The sequence below is a fragment of the Tachypleus tridentatus genome, chromosome 2, assembly GCF_004210375.1.
Source record: "Tachypleus tridentatus isolate NWPU-2018 chromosome 2, ASM421037v1, whole genome shotgun sequence".
In the NCBI taxonomy this organism is placed as follows: Eukaryota; Metazoa; Arthropoda; class Merostomata; order Xiphosura; family Limulidae; genus Tachypleus; species Tachypleus tridentatus.
In genome coordinates this window covers 98,168,747-98,192,296 of record NC_134826.1, presented here as the reverse complement: position 1 = coordinate 98,192,296, position 23,550 = coordinate 98,168,747, and the positions used below count along the sequence as shown (strand labels likewise).

At 34.8% G+C, this 23,550-nt stretch overlaps 1 protein-coding gene across 5 annotated transcripts in view; it reads right to left on the bottom strand.

Annotated features, from left to right (window-relative positions):
* LOC143244664 (uncharacterized) overlaps positions 1–23,550 on the bottom strand; it is a 62,221-nt gene that overhangs the window by 13,148 nt on the left and 25,523 nt on the right. Inside the window, exon 1 of one of the 5 annotated variants that reach the window (XM_076489758.1) lies at positions 12,277–12,313. The exons of 3 other annotated variants lie outside the window; for them this stretch is intronic. In XM_076489758.1, coding sequence (XP_076345873.1) covers positions 12,277–12,298 — 22 coding nt within the window. In that variant the 5' untranslated portion in view covers positions 12,299–12,313. Of the gene's footprint in view, positions 1–8,771; positions 8,815–12,276; positions 12,314–23,550 lie in introns of those variants that run through there. One more of the 5 variants, XM_076489757.1, reaches the window with a different exon arrangement.

Sequence of the window (23,550 nt, the reverse complement as noted above, 5' to 3'; positions counted from 1 at the left end):
CATGGTGACGACGAATCTGATCAGAATTATTCCAGCACCGACTTTTCTCCCATGAAGGATGCGCTTCCACATCAGACTATAATGTTGTTGCAAGACAACATAGCCAAGGAGTTCCCCCGAATCAATAGATCGGATTCCAGAATGGAACACATTCTTATAACGTTATCGAGGACTGACGCAGAATTTCTGGCCACCCTAATTTCTAAAGGTTATTTCACTAAGCCCATAGGAAATCATGGTGCAAGTACATACTTTATGGTGATTGTGTATCAGATAGCCACCAGCAGTAGTATGTCAAGTTCCGAACACCTCACTACAACCAACTAATCCAAGTTCCTGAGAGTCGAGCACAGTGGAATATTATGGAACTTTTGAAGGATGTAATAGTACACAGTATTATAGCTTTGTAAAAGTATTTATTCAACGTACTTACCTTTGCTTAACCTAATGTATAACCACCACACACTTTATAATCTAATTTTAGTTATCTTTGTAAAACTTACTTGATGAAAATTACCACAGAACAGCACCAATAAAAACTAAATCTGAACAAGTTACGCCAAGCGATGCTTCACTACCTGAGACCTGTACATGTCTGTTAGGCAATGTATTCTGGAAATGCACACTACTCCATACCAATTTACATAAACAGAGCTTTGGCATAGCACCTGTAACACAGTATTAGCTCAAGTTAACAGCTGGCTGGCCTGTTTAACCTTGTACTCGCGCAGTTTTGATAGTAGCTTTGATAGTATATATTTATTAACCTATTATTTAAAGACCTAATAAGTGTCACTAGGTGTTCTTGAAACTATTTTAAATGCTCTCAATATATAGTTAAACTATCGTGGAAGGAAATAATTAGGAAACGCTATGTTATCGTGTATACACGAAGAATGCATGTTACGAAAGTTAGAAAAACATTTCAAAATTCATTAAAAAGGTGAACTTTTTATTCCATCGTCGGAGATGCCCTTCAGAATTACAACAAGGTATATCTATAGATTCAAATTTTCTAGCACAAGGGTAATATATCATAAGACTGGAAAATCTATGTAAAGTAAAATGATGCTAAATTCCTTACCAGTTTCGAAACACGTACAAAAAAAAAAGTTCGGGGAAGTGTTTTCTTTCCGCGTAAACCAGGAGTGTTCGATTAAAACCGACGTTTCTGTTAAACGTCAGAACTTGTAATTGTCCCTAACAATTTACCTGATAATACACGTACATTTAGTAATGGTACAACGAAGTTTCAGAGTAAAACCTTGCAAGTTCGAGAACCACCGTTCCAGGAAATGGTTTGATTCCCTGTATGTCTAAGGTAAGTTGGAAAAAAACGAAGATAAACACTTCAATGAAAATAGGTCTACTAGGTCCCTGAAAGAAGGGAGGGCCCCAGCACTTCGCTACCTACGTATAAAACTAAAGTAAGTCCATCGTGCAAAGATATTCAACCTGAAGGTACACAATAAACAACATATTTCTTTGAAACTTAAGCTTGTCAGGGATTTCGTATTTAATCTTACTTCCTTGAAATATTCAAATCATAATTTACGAATTCTGATGACAGTTTCTTGAATCTCGCTTTTCCAAGCATATGTGTATGCATATTAATATATACCGTTCCATTTTTAAAAACACAAAAAGAGAGAAATCCACGTTAAATGTCGGCAACTGTTGAGCACCGAAACAAAGAAATTAATGGGGTAACAATCTGACGCAGTTTTCCAGCTCACGCCTACATTTGTTTACGTTTTTTACTCATTTAAAATCAGATAATGAATTCACATACACACATCGCAACGACATTTTCCCTTGGTTCCGTGTATTCTAGTCAAAAATCTAAATTATAGCGTATGCGCAGAACGAGTTGAAAATCACGGCTCCGTGCCGTTTCCAAGACTGTTGAATCTTTATGTATACCACGCGACGATAGCCAAAGAAGAATCACTATCAACACAATATACAACACTAATTAAAAGTAGATATTGTAATAATTTTAGGGCAAACATCTATTTATATAAAACAGAAATCAGTGCGTTTGTTTGTCCGTTATCTAACTACTACTAGGTTGCTCAGCCAATCCCGACCAAATTTTGTGCGATGACAGTTTAAAACAAGGGGTTTGCTAATGACAGATACCTAGTCCCTTCCACCCCATTATTCCTGTTACTGAGCATTTATTATTTTTAACTATGTGAAGGTTAACTACATTCGTAGATGGCGCCAAATCCTTACATAAAAAAAAAAATTATAACACAAGATGCACAGTGTTGAGAGGAGTACAAAAACATTTTGCACTCAAGATATACGCTACTATTACAGTCTATATATGAAAATCAAGATCTGTTTGTTTCCTTGCTTGCTTGCTTTCCCGCCGCGTTCATTGAACAGTTCACATTTCCCTCACTTAAAGGTGCACAAAACAATTTTTTATTGATATACGCATCTATCGCCCGCTAGCTGAATTGTTAATTTTATCGTTAACATATATTACACGAATAAATTCTACGCAGACTTAACGTTTTTTTGGTGAATGAGTTAACACTTAATTTAGATCTGTTTTCTGTTTGTTTCTTTGTTTGCTTTCCCGCCGCGTTCATTGAACAGTTCACATTTCCCTCACTTAAAGGTGCACAAAACAATTTTTTATTTTCTGTTAGATCTGATTTAGCACTGTAGGCCCATTTAGTTACAGATTATTAACTATGCATCTACTAATACATCAAATACTTAACCTCGCACACAAAAGTAATCTATGCAGAATTGTGTAAAATGAGATTAATGTCAAGTCAGCTACAATATTCAACTTTTGTTTTCCTCCGGATGGTTTAATACCTAAGAAGTGGATTGTATTTTTATTGTCGTTTTCATACATTATAAAGTACGTTATTGCATTTTGTTTGTAGTATATTTCATACGTTAATGTTAATATGAAAACGATATCACAGTAGTAAAATTAAAATTTACATTAAAAGCAAATTCAACAAAATATTACATAAATATTTACATCTGAAATTTTAATACCCGAGGAAAGATAATGGGGTATGTGAAAGAATAGTTAGATTATCCTGTTCACCAAAATTGGTACTCATACGTGTACAAGATAATCTAAATATTCTCCATAAGGCCCGTTTATCCTTACCAGTAAAACATTGTTCATAAAAAGGCCCCGATTTAAAACATTAGTTAGTTATTTTCAAAAAAAAAAAATTGTTGTTACTTTTGTATTTTTTCTATATAAATTCACAAAATATTGTTTACTTATCGAAATGTGAAACAAGGAAACAGAGAAAGTGAGCGTGTTTTTCCCGAAAACCTGGGCAACGCAGAATAACGCTGCTAGTCATATAATGCGAATCATGGTGTCTCCCACTTTAAAAGCTGCGCACGCAGGCAAAGCTCTACATTCATTTTTGAAATAATGAATGAACAGGCATGAAAAGTGTACATGCCAAATTTTATTTCGCAAGCAGGGTATTCTGCATCAAACTGATAGGAATTAATCATACTATATTTCACATTTCAAAATGTGATGTAATTTACAGAATAAAACTCTAAGTGTATCTTATTATTGAGCGGTTCTCAGAGTGAGTGAAATGTCGAATTACTTTTCACTGTGGGCGGTATAAGAAGCAACGTTTTGGCTCCGAGTGAAACCAAGAATGCAACATAATTAGCCTTTTTCAAATCCATGAAATAATTTAGATTGATAGATTAACTTAAACTTTCCCGTCACTGGAGACAAGTAGTTTTGCTTGTAATACATAAAACTACTCATGAAGTTTCTGCGCCACTTGCCAAGATACGGCTGATATGAATAGCCGTTCCTTGAGTTATATCTGTTTTGACTCGTTACCTTACAACTTCCGAGCGTAAGACTTCTGCGACAAACCATCACCAATTAATCAAAATCGTGAAACAGGACAGTAATAAGAGCTGAATGTTGAAAGCGGGTAATGGGAAGCACCCTTACCACACCACCTTTTCACTACCTCTTCCTACAAAGTCATCTGACCATTGCAGTGTATACCGTATACCAAGTTTTAAGAATGTTATATAATACTTTTGGTGAAATAATAATGAATACTGTAGTAATATAAATAAATTGCGGGAAAGTCAGATTTGAGTTATTTAAAATCATAGAATCCACCCCAACAATTTATTATTACGTTTCTAATCTGAATATAGAACGTGTACCTCAGCTTATGTTTTAATATAAAAGATTCAAGCTCATCTTCTACTGACTAAAATGAAAACAAAACAAAACATAGCTAACCACACTTCTGATCTTTACCTCGCACACACATGCCAATAGTACATTTCTGTCTGCGTATGTCTGTCTGTGATGCTGCCCATTGAAGTTTTACGTTTTATCATACGACTATGCTTTTATAATTTTCTAATGATTGAACACTTTAACTCTACCTCCTTAAAGGCAACTAATATCCCATGTTAACTTAGCACGCTTGCGCAAAGTGTCTTGTTGTTGAGGGTCAAGATGGAGCACAAGTGCAAACAAATTTGTTTCTGTTGTATTTAAAACCGCGTGGATCACGGGAATTACTCTCATCTTTTATCTCAGTAGCAGAAGAAGCAGTGGCCGTTTAGTTCTAAACCTTAGACACCAAGACGGGGTTATAACTATAAATTATGCAACATGAAAACAAGTAAAGAATTCTGAAGTTCATGTCTATCAGAATATCACCAAAATTACACTGTCCTAAGTTAAACTTGTACGTTTATAACGCTTCAAAAAGGTACAGATTCTAACACCTAAGTCAGCAGGCAAGTATACGTGAAAAAACGAATATCGCGAAATATGCGTATCTCGCATTGTTGAGACAGGTACAAGAAACCAAGTTAATGAAAGGTGACGTCATAGAACCTAGGGGAAGCAAGAAAACATACTAAGTCTGAGAATAAAAAAAAAGTGTGACAATAGATAAAATGAAACCTCAAACTATAAAAACTGATAAATGGTTGGTTAGAAAATAGGGCATCATGCCGCTTATCTTTATTTTCTGTTTTAAGGAATGTTAAATGTAAGAAGATTTTTCTACGAAACTACCGGTAAAAATGGAGCATGTCAATAGTATTTAGACAAAGTTTGTTTTGTCCTAAAATTTACGATGGTAAATTTCTTTACGATAGCAGAAAAATAAAGAAATGTAAAAATGCATCACCTTCCAATAAATATTAATTTAACGTACAAGACTAAATTAATCTATAACAACTACATAGTTTAAACTATCATATTTAAACTAACAAGGATGCAAATAACTATCCAGCTGTTCAAATGTAAATCGCGTTTTTAAATTATATTAAAACACAGACAATAATGGCACATAATTTGTCTTTTTTTAAATAATTAACGTAAAGAGAAACACTTGAATAACAAAGTTGGCTGTGTCAAATGTGTTTCTAGTGGAATAATTGGACTATGTGCAATTATGAGGTTAATCGTGGGGTATAAAAATGGCGAGTCATATTCTATACCTCTGGATTTTAGTGTTGCAAATCCGAAAACATACCGCTGTAGGGGGGCAGTAGATTATCTGCCAAATGTATTAGTATTTCCACTTGTTCAGTCAATATTGATAAAAACTGCTTCAAACTTGCCACATTAGGTTCACTAACTTTTATAGTAACACTGATATTTTAATACAAATTAACTTATATCTAACTGAATTTAAATTATTATTGAATTAATTACTTGATACAATGTTACTGCTCAACGTTTATGGAAAAGGGTTCTTGTTTGGGTGCCAATGTAAAGGTCTAAAATACGACGCTACTACCTACATGTCGGGTTCGATAACAACAACAAAATTAATTTATTAAACTGTAGGAACGCTTGGAATAAAATGGACTACTTACCAGAAACACACTTAATAAGAACTTGTCTGGAAAGAACTTAATATTAATGTTAATGAAAAATAAAACAAACATCAATATTAAGTATTTAAAATTTTAAGGTAAGAGTTAAAAAAAAACAGAAGAAAAATAATCTAATTCGAAAAACAAACAACAAATCACTATTCTAATATTACCTTTCTATATTAATAACAATATCGAGTAACAAAATGGCAATAATTCACTATCTCGTAACTCACGTATGAAGCTTATAGCAGGGTATTTATTTATGGTGTTAGGTTATGAGAATACATCTCATGTTATTATAAATTACATAATATTCTGCTCGTTTGTTTTTGAATTTCGCGCAAAGCTACTCGAGGATTGTCTGCGCTAGCCGTCCCTAATTTAGCAGTGTAAGACTAGAGGGAAGGCAGCTAGTCATCACCACCCACCGCCAACTCTTGGGCTACTCTTTTACCAACGGATAGTGGGATTGACCGTAAAGTTATAACGCCCCCACGGCTGAAAGGTGGATCATGTTTGGTGCGACGGGAATTCGAACCCGCGACCCTCGGATTACGAGTCGAACGCCTTAACTCACCTGGCCATGTCGGACCCAACCTTTATAGATCTGTACGGAATATAAACCACGACTATCACTAATCTTACAGAAGAGTTAGCTAGTAAGCGATTTTATTATTTACGATAATTATGTGACTGACCATTGAAACAAATATTTCAAACAAAAATTAGTGATAACACAGCGTTAAGATAAAGCAGGTTAACAAAGTTGTAAGTCGTTTAATTCCTTACCAAAGGTCACTATTTCACATTCGATATTCTTCCCACACACACACTTCCCACCGTGTTTAATTGGATTAACTTTGTAACCTAGCTGATCTCTCCAATCAACTAGCGCAGTGCTGAAGTTACCTTTGCATTATTAAATATTTCAGGTTTCTTTTGCTTCACTTACCTGATAAGCTTGGAAAGATATATATATTTACCGTGTTTATTCTGTATGTTCCAACAGAGTTAAAAACCTTTTTTTTTCTCATCTTCAATGCAAAAAGTTCACATATCTCGATTCAACTGGATAACAAGCGATAGCTTTTTCTAAAAAAGGTGTTTACAAAAATAAGAGATGGATGTATGATAGTGTTTTATTATTGTATTTCAATTAATGTAATTCAAGGTTAAACTGAATGTCAAGAACCACTGAACAGCTTGGGCGATTTAGATCAATGACTCAGCAAATAATGTTGGCCTTCGGAGTTTAAAACAGTTCAATGAAATATAAAAGTCCGTGTTTTAGATTGAAGAAGTTGTACCCATAAAGAACAAATTCATGTGCGGATGTTCTAGTGACAGAATTTTTCATGTTGGCCCTATAGGGACAAACTATTGTCCTTACAGGAATTAGGCACCGACTATGTTCATTTCTTGAGGCCTCGTTTTTATGAAAGAAAAATAATTACCAGTTGATGTGTTTCGGTATTTCCATCAATATAAAAACACTAATGTCTAAAACACATCTCTAACGTTTCCTTCAGGATTAACATTATTTACAAGTCTACTTGTAACCATATTCAAAATTACTACAAAATATTTTAACATTTTTTTCTTGCAAATAAGATACTATGCAACTTTTGTTTGATTATTCTGTAATATTGCTCATCCAGCAGTAAATCTCAACAAAGACTAAATATGCCACATAAAATGAAGTTTTAAAATTTCTGCTAGTCACTTATCATATACAAACATTTAAATACGCGCATACGTAAAGTTGGACAATTTCAATAGCAAATGCTACTGATAAAGTCGCATAATACCATATGGTAAGCAATGTAATTCTGTCCATTTGGAAAGTCAATACCAACGGCTAAACAGTCTTTGCATCTGTTGTATTCTCAATGCTGCAACATATTCGACATTTACATCGTAATTACTATCGGTCGGACTTCTCAAAAATATAATACTCTTAATGTAATAAATAACACAAAGCTATTAATCTCCTTATGTATACGAGTAAAAACTAAATTCGCCAGATTTTCAAAGTAAATAACTTTGAAAATAAAAGAGAATTAAATAATCCATTACAACGAGTTATTATAAACGACACTCAAAGAATGTCTTCCTCTAAATAAAACATTGTTTTAGTAACGAATGACGAGTTTCCTGTGAAATGAACTTAATGCATTATACAAAGTGTTCGGAAAGTCACTATGCACTTGTATATTTATTAACAGACATGTTTCAATATAAAATACAGGAGGTAAGTATGAATGACAATTATAAAGAATGTTGAAAGTGACCTCCGTTGGCATCAATACAGGCCTGGATCCTTCTTATTTTGTTTCTAAACACCGCTATCAGTTGCTGGCTTGAAATAGACTGAATAAAATACGATTAAAAAACTGCACAGTGACTTTCCGAACACCGTGTACTAGGTGAAAGTAAAGAAAAGCAGTTACACCACAGCTGTTGAACAGACTGATTCAGAGTAAATGACCTCAGATGTTGAAAGAGAAATTCAATGAATATATTTGGTAATCAAAATCGAGTTTTGAAAGTCAGAAACTAATATGAGGTTCTACAAAAATATTTACAACACTAACTTGAAGGTATTGCAGTTTAAACAACTAACCCTAACTCGAACGAATAAAAGAATGGCAAACGCAGTACTAATTATGATTTAATAACGCAGTCCGGGATCATTGATGTTCAGAGATGCGAGTGAACAGAATTCGAAATTCTACTTGTTTGTTATATAACTAAAAACGGTTCATTCATTGGAATATCGATTTTAATAAGTGTGTGATATCTCGACATTTTAATGGTTTGTGTGCTCCGATGGAATGTTAATAAATACAATTAATATTTCAAAAAGCTAACACTTAAATTCAACGTACCTTGTACAAAGTGGAACACCTTTGTCATCCCAGCATGGTTACTTGGGTGTCCTTACACAAGCTAGTTTATTCTTTCAACCTTAACTCTGTTCTTGTTACGAGTTGTAGATCACGTTTCTTTCCACTAATATGTCTGCCTTAAAGGTCTGCAACCTTTAAGTCGATGCTGAAAACAGCATCCTGGTCTAGATAACTTACGAAACAGACAACAAGCAGTTTTGGAATGGACTGCAATATAAAACAGGACATACTTACACCATGATGACAACCACCTGTCCAAGTGAGCCCATGTCACGAAAAGAAAGGATTTAAAAACCTTGTCAAATTGTAAAAACCAGTTTATCAAACAATAGTCAGCAGAAACAAAAAATTCTCGAACCATTTTCTTCATGGCTATATGAACTGCACATTTACTTAGGCCCTGACCTGCCTAAGTAAAAATATATAGCAGATACAAACACGTTTCGGATCGAACCTGGGAGTGCAAGTCTACTCGTGATAGTCACGAATCAACGATAATTAATCTGTTAACAAAAAAACGTCCTTCAAAACTCTCGTGGAAACAATATGATAATTATTAAAATTATCTTATAAAAGCTATTATTATTCTGTGCATCAAAGACGTAGAAGGGTCATACAACTCCAAGACATGACAAAGACTGTAGAATAGTCACAAGTAGAATATACAAAAATACACACAACTTAAGCGACTATTAAAGTAGTTAATATGTACAGAATCAGAATAATACACATTTCAACGATTTATTTCGTAATTATGACAGAATACAGCAGTACACGACATAGGACTACTAATTACTTCACACACATTAAACAGTTGGAGACGCGATTACGATTTTAATGTTTTAACAAATATTTTTAATCGTCTGTTCTACATAAATTCAATTAACCTTCATGACAGGAAACTAAGTTGGCCCAATAACCTTCCAACTAAATATAACTGAGTATCATCAAGTTTACGTCTGCTAAAACAAATAAAAAAAACTTTCCAGTTCACAAATAGCCTGCCACTGAACTTGGGTTCAAAGTTTACTCATTTCAAAATACGCCATTTCGTCATACACAAGTAACCTACCCTTGAACTTAGGTACAAAGTTACACCGACTCAGGCCATACGCGCAGACTGTTTCTGAAATTAGGTCTAAAGTCATATCCATTTAATTATTTGTCAAGGAATCAGTCACCACACACTGTTTACCAAGGAAATTTGATCTCCCAGGTGGAGTAGACTGCTAAATAACTGCGTTGTGTTTCTTTTTTATTTTGTGCAAACGAGCAAACACTTTGCTCCCCTAAATAATCATGTCAACCAGAAAACTTACATTACAGTTTGTTAGGTCAAAACAACGATACTGAAACATCTGGATGAACCTAAAACACCAAGCAACCACATTTGGCACTGGTATAGCGGTAAGTTATCCAAAATGCTTAACGTAGGTTGCACATAGAGATTTATGTTCTATCTAGTCATTTAAAAAGTAAAGTTTATCTTAAGACAAGCCCTATGAGAAACAAGGAGAGCTACGTAAATAATGTAAAAAATGTCACTGCACTTGCTCTATCAGACTATATGAAATAAAAGATCGCTTATGGATTAATTTCTGTGGAAAGCAACTTCAGACCTCGCCCCTTTTCCGACACACACATGTACAGACTTGTTCGTTTAGCTCCCGATCTTTTACTCACCCTTCCCCACCTCAGTCAAAAGGAAGAGTTATTTGGTTTTCAAATATTATCTCACTTTTTAAATTACTACTGTTAATGTGCCAGATATTTTTTATATATTTATAGATAATACATCGTGAAATACTGAGGAACTGCAAGCTGTTATATTTGTTAGTGTTTACCACACGCTTTCAAAATGAATAGCAAACTATTTTCATATTATCTAAGCAAATGATATTACACACACGCGCATACACACACGAAAAATAGATGTGCAAAGCAAACAAGTTACAATAAAAAAGGTTAAACAGAACAGTAAGGTTTAATAACAGCAAGTGTTACACAATGAGTAGTTACTGATTAGAATAACAGCTCAATTATTAACTCAGTTGATTTACATAATATCAATAAATGGCTTAGACTTGGTTTAGTTGTTATTGATACTATTTTCTAAAAGATGTTTTGGTTTTAACTGTTGAGTAATTTTGTCTTTTTACCCTTGTCTTTATTACCTAGTTTCATTTTATAAATTATTGCTTAACTTTATGTAACAGAATGGTCATTATTTATCACATACACAACAGTTTTAACAAAAAAAGTCTGACCCGTTCGTAGCTAACATGCATTCTTTGCGTAAGCCATTTTTGGATTGTTGTTAAAATAATTACACCACCTTTCCTTGTTGCTATGGCCTAGCATAAGAACAATCAGTCTTGTATAACTTTATGACAATTGAAATAAAGAGAACTAAATGAAACGTCACTTCTCGACGTCATACACAATATCTCGAAAGGAAAATAACGTCCTCGAAACCTCACCAGATCGTGAACGTTAGTACTACAAACAAGCGCGAGCTTGTTCTATGATACGGGTTCTACGAATGAGATAAACTAACATGCAACGTTCTTTCACTCCGCTGCTTTTATTTCTATCAAAACTTCCAAATATCTTATCTTCAAACTTGAAAGAATAACTTCCTAGCTAGTCTCATTGTCAAACAAGAGCATGTAAACGCTAACACTAAACTGTGTTTTCATATTTATGTAAAGGTCCACGTTATATGCGTGGTTATAAATGCGGTTCGTAGTTATTAATACGTTAACGAACATTAGAATTACGACAACGCATGACGTGTCATGTAATTACTGCATGACTAAGGTTGTCACTTAACTGTTAAAATTCTTATAAAAATGTTTAAGTGTATAATAATAAAGATAAAGAATACAAATTAAAAGATTACTTTTGTCACAAGTTTTAAAAGTATTAAATTTACCACATTTGTTTTTCTGACACACATTTAGTATTTAAGTGGTATTTAACACTTAAAACACGGCTGACCAACATTTTAAAACGTGAGAGAAGGTTTGCTAATTCACAAACAATACGTCAACACATTTAAATCTATATATTCTTGTGGCTCTAATTCGCTTGTGCTTTTAAAATGCGATAAACACCATTTGTGTTATTATTTTGATTGTTTTCATCAAGTCCAACTATGAAATGAAATTATACTTAACACGACAAGGAAAATATTACTACAGAAAATCCTAAAGACAACAAAATAAGGAACATAAATAAAGAGATAACGTAAAAAAAGTAGAATATTTTACCATGGGAAAAGTTACCAATGAACAAATATTACACAGCAAATATAAACGTCACCCGTACAATCAACTTTAATATCAACGCACGTTCGTTACGAGCATGAAAGATGAAAAAAAAAATAAAAAAAATGGTTACAATAGAACACCAGGATTTCAGAAATAGCGCTATAGCAAAAAACGGGGTTTATATATTTCCAGAATTCTCTCTATATACTCACACGAGGGCTCAAATCCTTTCATTTCAAAAACTGGTGATATCAGCGTTCTATTTGAACCGCAACGGAAAGCAAATGCATATCACACTGTAAACAAGTATTCTACCATACTGACTAGAACGTCGTGCACGTTATCTTAGGTATGTTCCTTTTTCACAATAATAAGCTGATATCTTAGATAAATATAGCTTGGATAAATGAATCAGTCTGCCATTTTCTTTTAATAGTTCTTATATTTAGGTTCTGATTAAACTTGAGGCTTATCTATCTCTTGTATGTACACCCCCCCTTTCCTCAATAACAACGATCACGAACTGTTAAACGATAGGCAGTTGGTTTCATTGTTGTAGCTTTCTTTTAATTCCAGTACCTTCACTAAGGGCTGTAGGTCTTGATGTATAAGACAACAGTTAGCGTTTGTGATAAACGTTATTGCACAGATGTGCTAAGAATATACGACTTCTCTAACAAATGAATCCTTGTAACTGAAAAGCTGATAAGAACGAGGAAGAAAATACTCAGCTTCGTGGGGAAGAAGTGATAAAAGAAAAACATATCCTCAAAACAAAGTCCATAACATAAGGAAATTATAACTGTATTTTACCCTATTTTTGGTAGTGCAGTTGTAATAGGGGGAAACAAAAGTAATAAATCCCTTTCGGATAGTCGCGCAAAACTACAACAAGGTTATCTGTATTAATAGTCAATTTTAAACGGATAGACCAGTACTCACTTTCTGTTGAATCTTAGGCTACTCTAATCGAAGAGTGGGATTTGACCCTCACACTTATAATACACTCAGTTTTAAAACGCAGACCGCGATTTTGCAGTAACAGGACACGTACCATGAATAACCATATTCACAGTACGATACATTAACTAGGACATGTCCAGCACTCAATTATATGTTATACAGATAAAAATCAATTGTACAGGTGAAATATTCAGAAAGCTTTAATATTTAATAAGCGAGGGCATTAAACACACACAAACGCACACAATGAATTGCATTCTTAATTCAAAACTTTTCACTTGTGTAATTTTTTAAGATATTACAAAATATTAGAACAAATAACCGCACAAGCAGAAACGAGCAAAGTGATAATAGTAAAATAACAGGATATGAAACAAGTGCAACATATGGACAAATTTTGAAATACAAAGTCTATCAGTTTATCAAAACCAAAAGATTTTAGTATATCCTCTTCAAATTACTCACCTCAGTAATGTTAAATGTTCCCTATTCTTAGCTTACCTTCAAAACTTGTATATACAGAATTCTTTCCCTCGCCAGCTGTACTCGTGTTTTAAATACTCCTCCCTATTTCTTTCCCCCCACCAGTTTTGATCTTAAGTTTTATGTATCCATTCCACCTTAACCAACATCATTGAAACTATGCTTTTGTCCTTTTTCTTGTCAACTGTCACATGTTCTTCTTAAGTACTATATTCCACAACTATTGTCCCGATCACAAATTATTCTAAAACCCATCGACTGCTATGTTATTATTCTAGTCTCCTATATAATGAGTTGAACCACTAAGTACAAATAAACTTAGCATCTCTTTCTCTCCGATTTTTGTCACCAATTAATAACATCTTTTGTTACCATTGTCACAGTTATATTAATAAGGTTTCGCTTTTCTTTTCTTTTTTTTTTTGGCGAGGATAACTGTAGTATTGCTGTCTCTTTCTCCTCTGTAACGTTAATCACGAATTTCCGCCATTTTTTTCAGCAACATCTATAGTTGTTGGTTTACTTAAACGCACATTTTACATCCTTCGTAACTCTTCAAAGTTAACATTTTATACTGCAGTTAGTTATTATGGCGAATGTGTACGAAACAGTTTATTTTGGTTAAATTGTTCAAAATAAGACAAGAAGAGCACAGGAAGACGACAGGAGTTATATGTACACATCTCTCCCGATTGTTTGAAATTTATTTCCCATAAGACATTGCTCGTACAACCCAAAACGCAAGTTATTTGTTATGGGAGTGAAACATCTAGCATATATTATAAATGTAGTATCCTTAACCTGTAGACGATCAGTACCACATGTGTGCAAAACGCATCATAAATTAACTGTGCAACACACTTCACGTACAATGAAGCATTACAAAGTTAAGAAAGCACTTGGCTGGGCTGGGTTATGAGCATTGTAGGAATTTCGCTATAAACCACGAGATTCGACCCGAGAAGAGATAGAGGCTCACGAACACTGCAAGACCAGACTTAAGGAGTGGGAAAGTGTCAGAAAGCAAGCAAGAATTGCGCAAACCGTACATAGTCGGAAATTATACATCACTAGAGTATTTATACGAAACTTAACAGGTGGGATCTATAGATCAAATAATCTTGACTTTAATATAAAAGGATAACAGGAACGCAACGGAAACATACAAAAACGTAGCTTTTATATCTACACCTGTTTTATTCTGACGTCACCCCCACATCGTCTTTAGTTAATTCGTTTCAATACTCTCACACATACAATGCTTTACTCAACTATTTTATTCTCGCTCGTACTGAACACATTTCTCGTTCATTCGCTTCTTTTCTCCCAATATTTCTGTTAAATTCCTAATTTTTGTTTCCTTTCTCGCTATTCTGCTCTTTACCCTTTCACCTCTATTTCTGGTTCGCATTTTTCCCATTCTGTCCCTCTTCCCACTCACCCGTCTTTCCCTCCAGCTCGCTTTAAATGCATTTAACACTCGTTCCTCATTCTAGCTCACTACCTCTTTATTCTAATTCTCTCTCTCTCTCTCTGGATCAGTTGTTTATCTTTCTCTCCGACTTTCTTATTCGCTATATTTTTAAACGTATTTCTTTCTTGGCTCATCTCTACCTAGTTTATTCTCAACAAAAAGGCACTATCTTCTATCTACCTTCTAGTTTCATTCTCTCTCTCTCTCCAAACTAACGGTTTTCCTCTCTCGTCTCGCTTGACTTCTCTTACAATTTCTCATTCTTTTGTGTAAAACATCCCCATTTAGTAGTGGGAGGAGACGATAACGGACAGCTGTTATCTTAGACGTTCGTACTTATATTCCCGCTTTAAGGAAAAGTAACACGACTTGCAACTGTCTTTCGTTATGATTACACGAATGTTGTTCCTGTTTAAGGGGTAAAGGTCTTTTACAGCATGGTTGATGGTGAAAATCAAATATAGTTTTTACGAATAAGAATTGCAGTTTCAAGGTGAACTAAATGCTAAACACACAGATGGAAAATGAAAATATGGATGTGTTCAAGTGACGATAACACGATATGATAGAACAAAAACAGCTTAAACTGATGTTTAACGTGTAGAACACATTAGATCACGATTTAAAACTTAAATATTCACACCAGGGTCGGCGCTACGGGGGATCTCGTCCCCTATAAATTCGCTGGCGCCCCCAGTTAATTCGAATTCGACCCATTAATATAATTTTAGACATAACTCCTCTCTCTCTCTCTCTCTCAAAACACACATACACACACACAGCTTGTTTTCAATTTCGCGCAAAGCTACACAACAGCCATTTGAGCTAGCCTTCCTTACTTTAGCAGTGCAAAACTAGAGGGAAGACAGCTTAGTCATCAGTTGGACTACTCTTTTACCAACGAACAGTGGGGTTTAAACGTTACATTGCAAGACCCACGGCTGAAAAGGCGAGTATGCTTGGTTCGATAAGGATTCAAACCCACGACCCTTAGATTACGATTCGAGTGCCTTAACCATCTGGCCATGCCGGGCTCCCACTCAGTTGAGAAAAGCTGGACTCGAAGCTAATTAAACACAACAGTTTAATAAAAAGTAAAAATTATATTTCGTACTACTTACAATATTAAACAGCAAAACCACGTTGTACATATGTTATATATTTAAAAAAAATAAGTTGTACTATTAAAAAAACAAAGTAGGAAGGAGAACACAAACTGTAGTTTGGGGAACTATATAATACCTTGGAATATGTGGTATATCCGGAAGGAAGGTTCACAAAACCTGACGATGACCGAAGAAGGTCGAAACGTTGTTCGCTCTTCTATGTAAAATATTTTCTCAACCCAAACGAGCCGTTTTTGCATATATATTATAGTACGACTGTCTGTGCTTTTGTAAGTAGTATGCTAGTTTAATATTGTACGATTGGTTGGATGACAGTCAGCCACAGGGTAAGCTATCAACACATTGCTCACTCACATTTTTTTAATAATATAATAGAGGAGTAACAATTTCATAATATTTCCACAGTTATTCCCAATACCGTATTTTCATCGCATATTCACTGAAAGTATGCTATACCCAGGTTAAAACTAATCTTCAAAACACATTCCCACGTCAAACCAAAGAGGGAAATGTAATATCCATTTCCTTTATGGAAGTAACAGATCATGCCTTATAGTAACTTCGTTACTTTCACGATATACAAGATGTATTACAACTTCAAGAGAAAAAATATAATTTATAAAGTTTAATAAAATATATAGTAATTGAGCACTTAATCTATATCCATCAGTTAAAAATATAAACACTGTAGCGAAAACAAGAGTTTGGTCAAAATATCTTTACATTTTTTACGGGTGACAAATAGTATTTTAGGCCCACTTACAGAAGCATGGGCACACACTCTTTCATTCAAATATAAATATATCGGAAAGATAAATCTCAGTTTACCATTTACAATATTCTAGTTTATCTTCATTAACAAAACCAGTGCTATCTAGTAACATGAGGCGAGATAAAAACAGCTGTTGTATTACCAAAGGTCTATCGTTGCAACTTGTATTACATGAATTTGAATATACACATTCCGTTTGTGCATCGAGACTAAGTTTAACAACGGGTTTTCAGATGTGGCTTATTTACATCAGGGGTGTTACCTAGTCACACTTTCTAATCTGCAGTCTTACTTATGATTTCTTAATAGCAGGTTACTAACATTACCTTCTGTGTTAGTACAGTATAGTGACACGTTTATGTCGACGCTGTTGAATCCATCCAAAATTAGATGACAAAAGAGGTTATCCACACTGTCATTTCAGGATGGCGACAAGTCACATGGAGCAAAATACAAAAATACGATACTGTATAACCAGAGTAGAGTATTTTCAACAGGTGGATCTTTCTTTTTCAGGGAATAATTCTAGCTTGTCCCTGTAGAAGAAAAGTGCACCTTTCGAATCACTCGAGTTGTAAGGTATCGTATCTCTTAAACCCACATTTTTCTCACATAATGAATGTAGCAATAAACAATATCCTCCTCCATTTTCGCAGTTTCTCCACAATAAGGTTGCACACTGTTTAACCGACTCTGCTTTTGATATACTTGAATTGTACAGAATTGTACTTTCTGATAGGTTCCGTTTCTGGTGAAACAAGTTTACATTTTAAATATTTGTCGCGTAATATCAACGCAACATACTGAGCAATAACAGGCATAGGCTGTGTCGAGTTTTAAAGTGGAGAACCTGCCGTTCCTTTTTTGCAAAATTGTTCAGATCCATATTCTCGGGAAAACCTACGGCCTTAGCTACGAAACCATCTTTGGCGAGAGCAATCCTTGTTCCATCATCCTTTACAAAGTCATTGCACCACGTGAACAATGCCATTTCCAGCTCGGGCTTTGGACTGTTTCATTCTTGTTCTCCATTCTTCACCTTCGTGTTATTCCCTAATCTGACCGACTTCCCCCCCCCCTACATTTACTCAATGTGTTGTGCTCCACCTTCACTGATTTTTGAGTTTTTTTTTCTTATCAAGAAATTTTATGACTCTGCAAACAGTTCTGGTACTTTGTTTTCACTTTCTGCCACGATCAGCTGTAACAAGAGTTATCTATGTAAAACAAAACAGCTTAGAAGTTTTCCCTTATCCTATATTTATATACCTTAAATATAAACTGATTACAAGTAACACACCTTGAGACCATCTTCAAATTGCCAATAATTCCCTCAGACCTTTAAGTTAAGTTATTTATAACAAATTCAAAGACAGTTTTAATTTACGAAATGACGTATAGAGATAAAAAAAACAACTCGTGGGAATGTTTAACTTATCTCACTCTCAGATTGAAATTTATCACAGTCGTGTTCACATCGACCACCTAGTGAAATAAATTTAAGGCGCTTATACCTTTGTTGTAGATCCAGTAAAACTGACTACATAAATTCAGACATGTATTTATCTCTAATAGAAATATACTCTAAGAGTTTTTGTGCAAAAATTATTTTGCATCTATTAAAATCATGCAAAATTTCATTAAAATATTGTTAGAAAATCGAAAGTTATAGAAAGTAAACTTTGGTGGTTATATAGGGTTTACAAGTTTTATTTTGACTTAGATGGTTAAAAGAGGAGGATATGTACAATAAGAAGCGCATTATTCGTACTTTTCCCACTGTTAAGGTATGAAACTGCTTTTGGAAATGCTCTTTGTGTATATGTCGACATAGATATAGAAAAAACAATGAATGTCGTAGTATTGGGACCAGAAATTTTTATTGATATGAACCATTATTCGTTTAATTCGACGTTGAGACAGCGAGGCACTTTTATCATAGTTAAAGGAATCAAGAAGTTATAATGAAGATGCAGTAGACAAAGGCAGGATGTCGACTTTGACGGAGTAAACTTTGGTAAGTAGCAGCGAGATTGGTCTTATATGCATCTTCATACTAAATCATTACTTCATAAGATGTTTTTGGGAAAATACAGAACCTACAAAAACGTGAATTGTTCTTAGAAGTATTTGTTAATTTTAACGAAGTGATTCTGGGTAAATGATAGAGATTTAGGCCGATCACTTGAGTTTAAAATTAATAAATGTATATTAACTGTGTGGAAGTTGTGAGCAATTTCAACATGAAAGAGATGCAGCTTTTTTCTCCTGGTGTTCTCACTTTTCATACAAAATCCAACGACTTAAGCTGTTTCTAGGTACTTAAGACTAAACAAAAGTTTCACCATATCACTGATAACTAGTCCATCATAACAAAAGTATGGTATTAGGAATGCAGTTAGGTCCAACTACTTTAGCGCACTACTTACGAGGAATGGTTGTCCATGCAGACAGGCTTAGAGAAAACCATAAGTGGAATTTGCAGGATGCAAAATCGGGACGAAATGCGAGGGGAGAAGAACCATCCATTGAAACTTCTCGAATGAATTTGTTACACGATGAGCACTATTGGACCGAGCATTAATATCAAACACTATCATTCTTTGTCTGCCAGTACAATTTATTTATATTCCGAGAACGTGAAAGAAAAATCCGTTTCTTTCAAAACACTCCCTGTATATCCATCAAACCGATTCTTCAGAACAGTATCATATTAACACTACTGCGCACATTATGAAAATACAATGGAGAAAATAACGCTTTCTTTGGATTAAAAACTTGTATAGGTTTACATTAGACAAAATTTTTGGGAAATGTATTTTGGTAAATTATATATAGTTATTGTTTCTAGAAGAAACACTGTTCATACACTGAGAAATCAGCAAAATAATTTCCTGCTTTATTTACAGTTACCTGAAAATTTAGCATTCAACTACAACAGTTTCATTTCCTGTAAAACAGAAGGTTAAAAGGTAACAAATAATTCACAGGTCAACAAATTTTTTTCGAAATCTCAGTTGCATAAGATTTTTTTACTCATTCTTACCCTTTGTGACCTGCTAAATTCAAATATGAAAACGGTTCAGCTCTACATGCTCTAGTTTTAATGCAATTTTAAGTTTTCATTCTAGCCGTTTGTGGTCAAATTAACACGTTTCCTGCGATGCCTATATTGGCAAACCGGCAACTGCTGCGATGTTCTTGTACATCTGACAGCTTCAGTGCTGCATGAGCTATGATAACGTGAGGTTGTCGTTACATTTGTCTCTAGCCTGCAACTTAGTTGAAGGTAAGACAATAGTGGGACACCGGTGAGTCCCATCGCAGGAAACGTGTTAATTACTTACACGTTTATGTTATCAACAGAGATATTAAAATTGTTTTGATTTTGTTTCAGATCTGATCATGGCTACAAGGAGACGTCAATGTGAGAACAAGCCGGACGCTTTCTGTTATATTTGTGGATGCTTCACGCTTTTTCGTCAAAGGCGTAATATAACATCGTTTGTGAGGCGTGGTTATAAAGTGTACTTTAGACTTGCTCTTGGTGACCAAGACAAGAAATGGGCCCCACATATTGTGTGTCATAACTGCGAGGAAATGCTGCGTGACTGGACAAAAGGGAAACGTAAGGGTTTACCTTTCGGAATTCCCATGACCTGACGAGAACCGATGGACCACACAACTGACTGCTATTTTTGTCTGGTCAATACAAAGGGCATTGGCAAGAAAAACAGACACAAAATCTCATATCCTAGTATCCCCTCAGCAATCCGACCTACTCTGCACTCTGATGAGCTCCCAATCCCAGTTTTTAAAGGATTTCTTCCATCTGAAGATGTGGGTAGTGACCAAGAGCAAGAGACTGCTGATGAAACTCAAGAAATACTTTCAGAATCTGGCGATCCTTCTTATGAGACCCCACAGTCATTAACTCCTCAACAGTTTAGCCAGCCAGAGTTGAATGACCTTGTGCGTGATTTGAGTCTCTCCATAAATGCAGCTGAAGTGTTAGCTTCCAGGATGCAAGAAAAGAATCAGCTGAGCCATACAACTAAAATGTCATACTTCCGAAATCGGGAGCAGCTTTTGTGCCATTTTTTTTACAGAGGAGAATATGTTTGTTTATTGTCATAATATCTCAGGTCTTCTCCAGGAATTAGGGATGCCAGAATACCATACAAATGACTGGCGATTATTTTTAGATTGTTCTAAGCAAAGTTTGAAGTGCGTTCTACTTCATAATGGCAATGTCTATGCAGCTGTTCCAATTGGACACTGTGTATTTACGAGAGGAATATAATGACATTAAGACTGTGATTGACCTACTAAAATACCACGAGCACAACTGGACAACTTGTGTGGACCTCAAAATGGTTAATTTCCTCCTAGGTCAACAAAGAGGATTTACAAAGTACCCCTGCTATCTTTGCATGTGGGACAGCCGAGCTCGAGAAAAGCACTGGAACCAGAAGGAGTGGCCCATACGTGAGACTCTGAAGGCAGGTGTGCCAAATATTGTCAACAATCCAATTGTCAGTCGAGAAAAGATCATATTTCCTCCTCTCCATATCAAGCTGGGCTTGATGAAACAGTTTATGAAGGCGTTGAATACTGACGGTGAATGCTTCCAACACATTTTCTGTGCTCCCTGGTTTGTCCTTCGAGAAGATCAAGGCAGGTGTTTTGATGGACCACAGATTCGTGCACTTGTGCGTGATCAAGAATTTGCCAGAAAGATGAACGACAAGAAAAGGACTGCATGGCTTTCATTTGTGGCGGTGATGGCAAACTTTCTCGGTAATAAAAAAAGCTGACAACTATGAAACCCTTGTAGCGAATATGTTGTCAGCTTTTCGCGATCTTGGATGTAACATGAGTGTCAAACTCCATTACCTGTACAGTCATCTTGATAGATTCCCTGAGAACCCAGGAGCTGTAAGTGACGAGCAAGGCGAGCAGTTCCATCAGGACCTCAAGACCATGGAAGAGCGTTACCAAGGGAGATGGGACAAACATATGATGGCAGATTACTGCTGGAGCATTAAACGAGAATGCCCTGAGACAGTCCACAGACGCAAGAGCTACAAGCGGAAATTCATGCCTGAGTAGACTGCAATTGAGCTTTGCCTCCTCATAGTAGCAAATGTCTTATCTACTAATCAGTTTTATATAAATAAATTGAATTATAACTTGATATAAAATTGAATTTATATAAATAACTTGAATACATTTATACTATCTTGTATTTTCTTTTTTATTACCCAGCTATATTAAAGAGTTTTAACATATTTTATCACATATTTTTCATGATAGACTACGACGTCAATGTGATGATGACGAAATTTTGAGATTTTCAAATACCTTGATTGCAAAAAAAAGTAGAGCACTGAAGAAAAACTAACTTTAGATCTGAAATCAGGGCAAGAAATTATGTAATACCAAGTGTTTGATATAAATGCAACAAAAACTTTGCTGACTAGTGTAATCAATAGTCACTTTCTTTCAAAAAATGGAGTCCTCTACAACTTACTTAATACCAAGTGTATAACATGAATAAAGATATTCTCAATTCGTCTTTCACATTAGTCATATTAAAATAAGTGGGTCGTAAGATTAGACCGATGAATAAGCCTTTCTTTTTCCCAGTTAACACTTCCAATATCTTCGTTTATTTTTGTACAACTATTTTGAAAGTTTAAGTCAACTGACTTATTTTCTCACTATCGCTTCTACAGGGTGTTCGGAAAGTCACTGAGCAGTTTTGAAAGCAGCGATAACAGCATTCATTCAGTCTATTTCAAGCCAGCAACAGATAGCGGTGTTTAGAACCAAAATAAGAAGGATCCAGACCTGTATTGATGCCAACGGGGTCACTTTCAACATTGTTTATAATTGTCATTCATATTTACCTCCTGTATTCTATATTGAAACATGTCTGTTAATAAATATATAAGTACACAGTGACTTTCCGAACACCCTGTATTTATCTAATCAAAATATCTCAAAAGATCACGTTCACAATAAGAACGCATGCATTCTTATTATATAAAAACTTCGATATTTACCGTGACTGTTGTTTAACAGGCACAGCCACATTTTTTGTCTCAGGTTCACAAAATAGTTCCAAGATTTAAGTAACTTTGCACCCAGTGATGAATTTACTATCGAAACTTAAACGAAATATTTGTCAAACACACAATTGTACTTGTTTTCCTCAATTCTTCAACTATTAAGAACTTACCAGCCAAAAGAAATAAACTATTCTGAATAAAGACCAAAAATAAAATATCTACAATTACTGAAAGAAACCAAATTAAGCAGATCTTAACAATATAAAAAGTGAATAGTCAAATATACAAGTAATAAAGAAGGTTATCTGTACTCCATTTGAACGATTTGAATGTAATCCTACCACGCTACCAGTTGACCTATAGATAGAGAATTTTTCTAAAAGGTAACTATTCTTATACAGAGATTATTAAATTATGTAAAGCAAACCAGGTACAAACTTTCGAAGAAGAGGGTCTTAAATGTTCTCCACGGTAACGAAATATTTCTGTAGTAGCGTTTTAGAACAGCAGTTGGATTCAAGCCACAAATCAATCTAATCCGGAGATACGGAGGACTGCTTTAATACACAAAATGAAGACTATGGTTGTGAAAT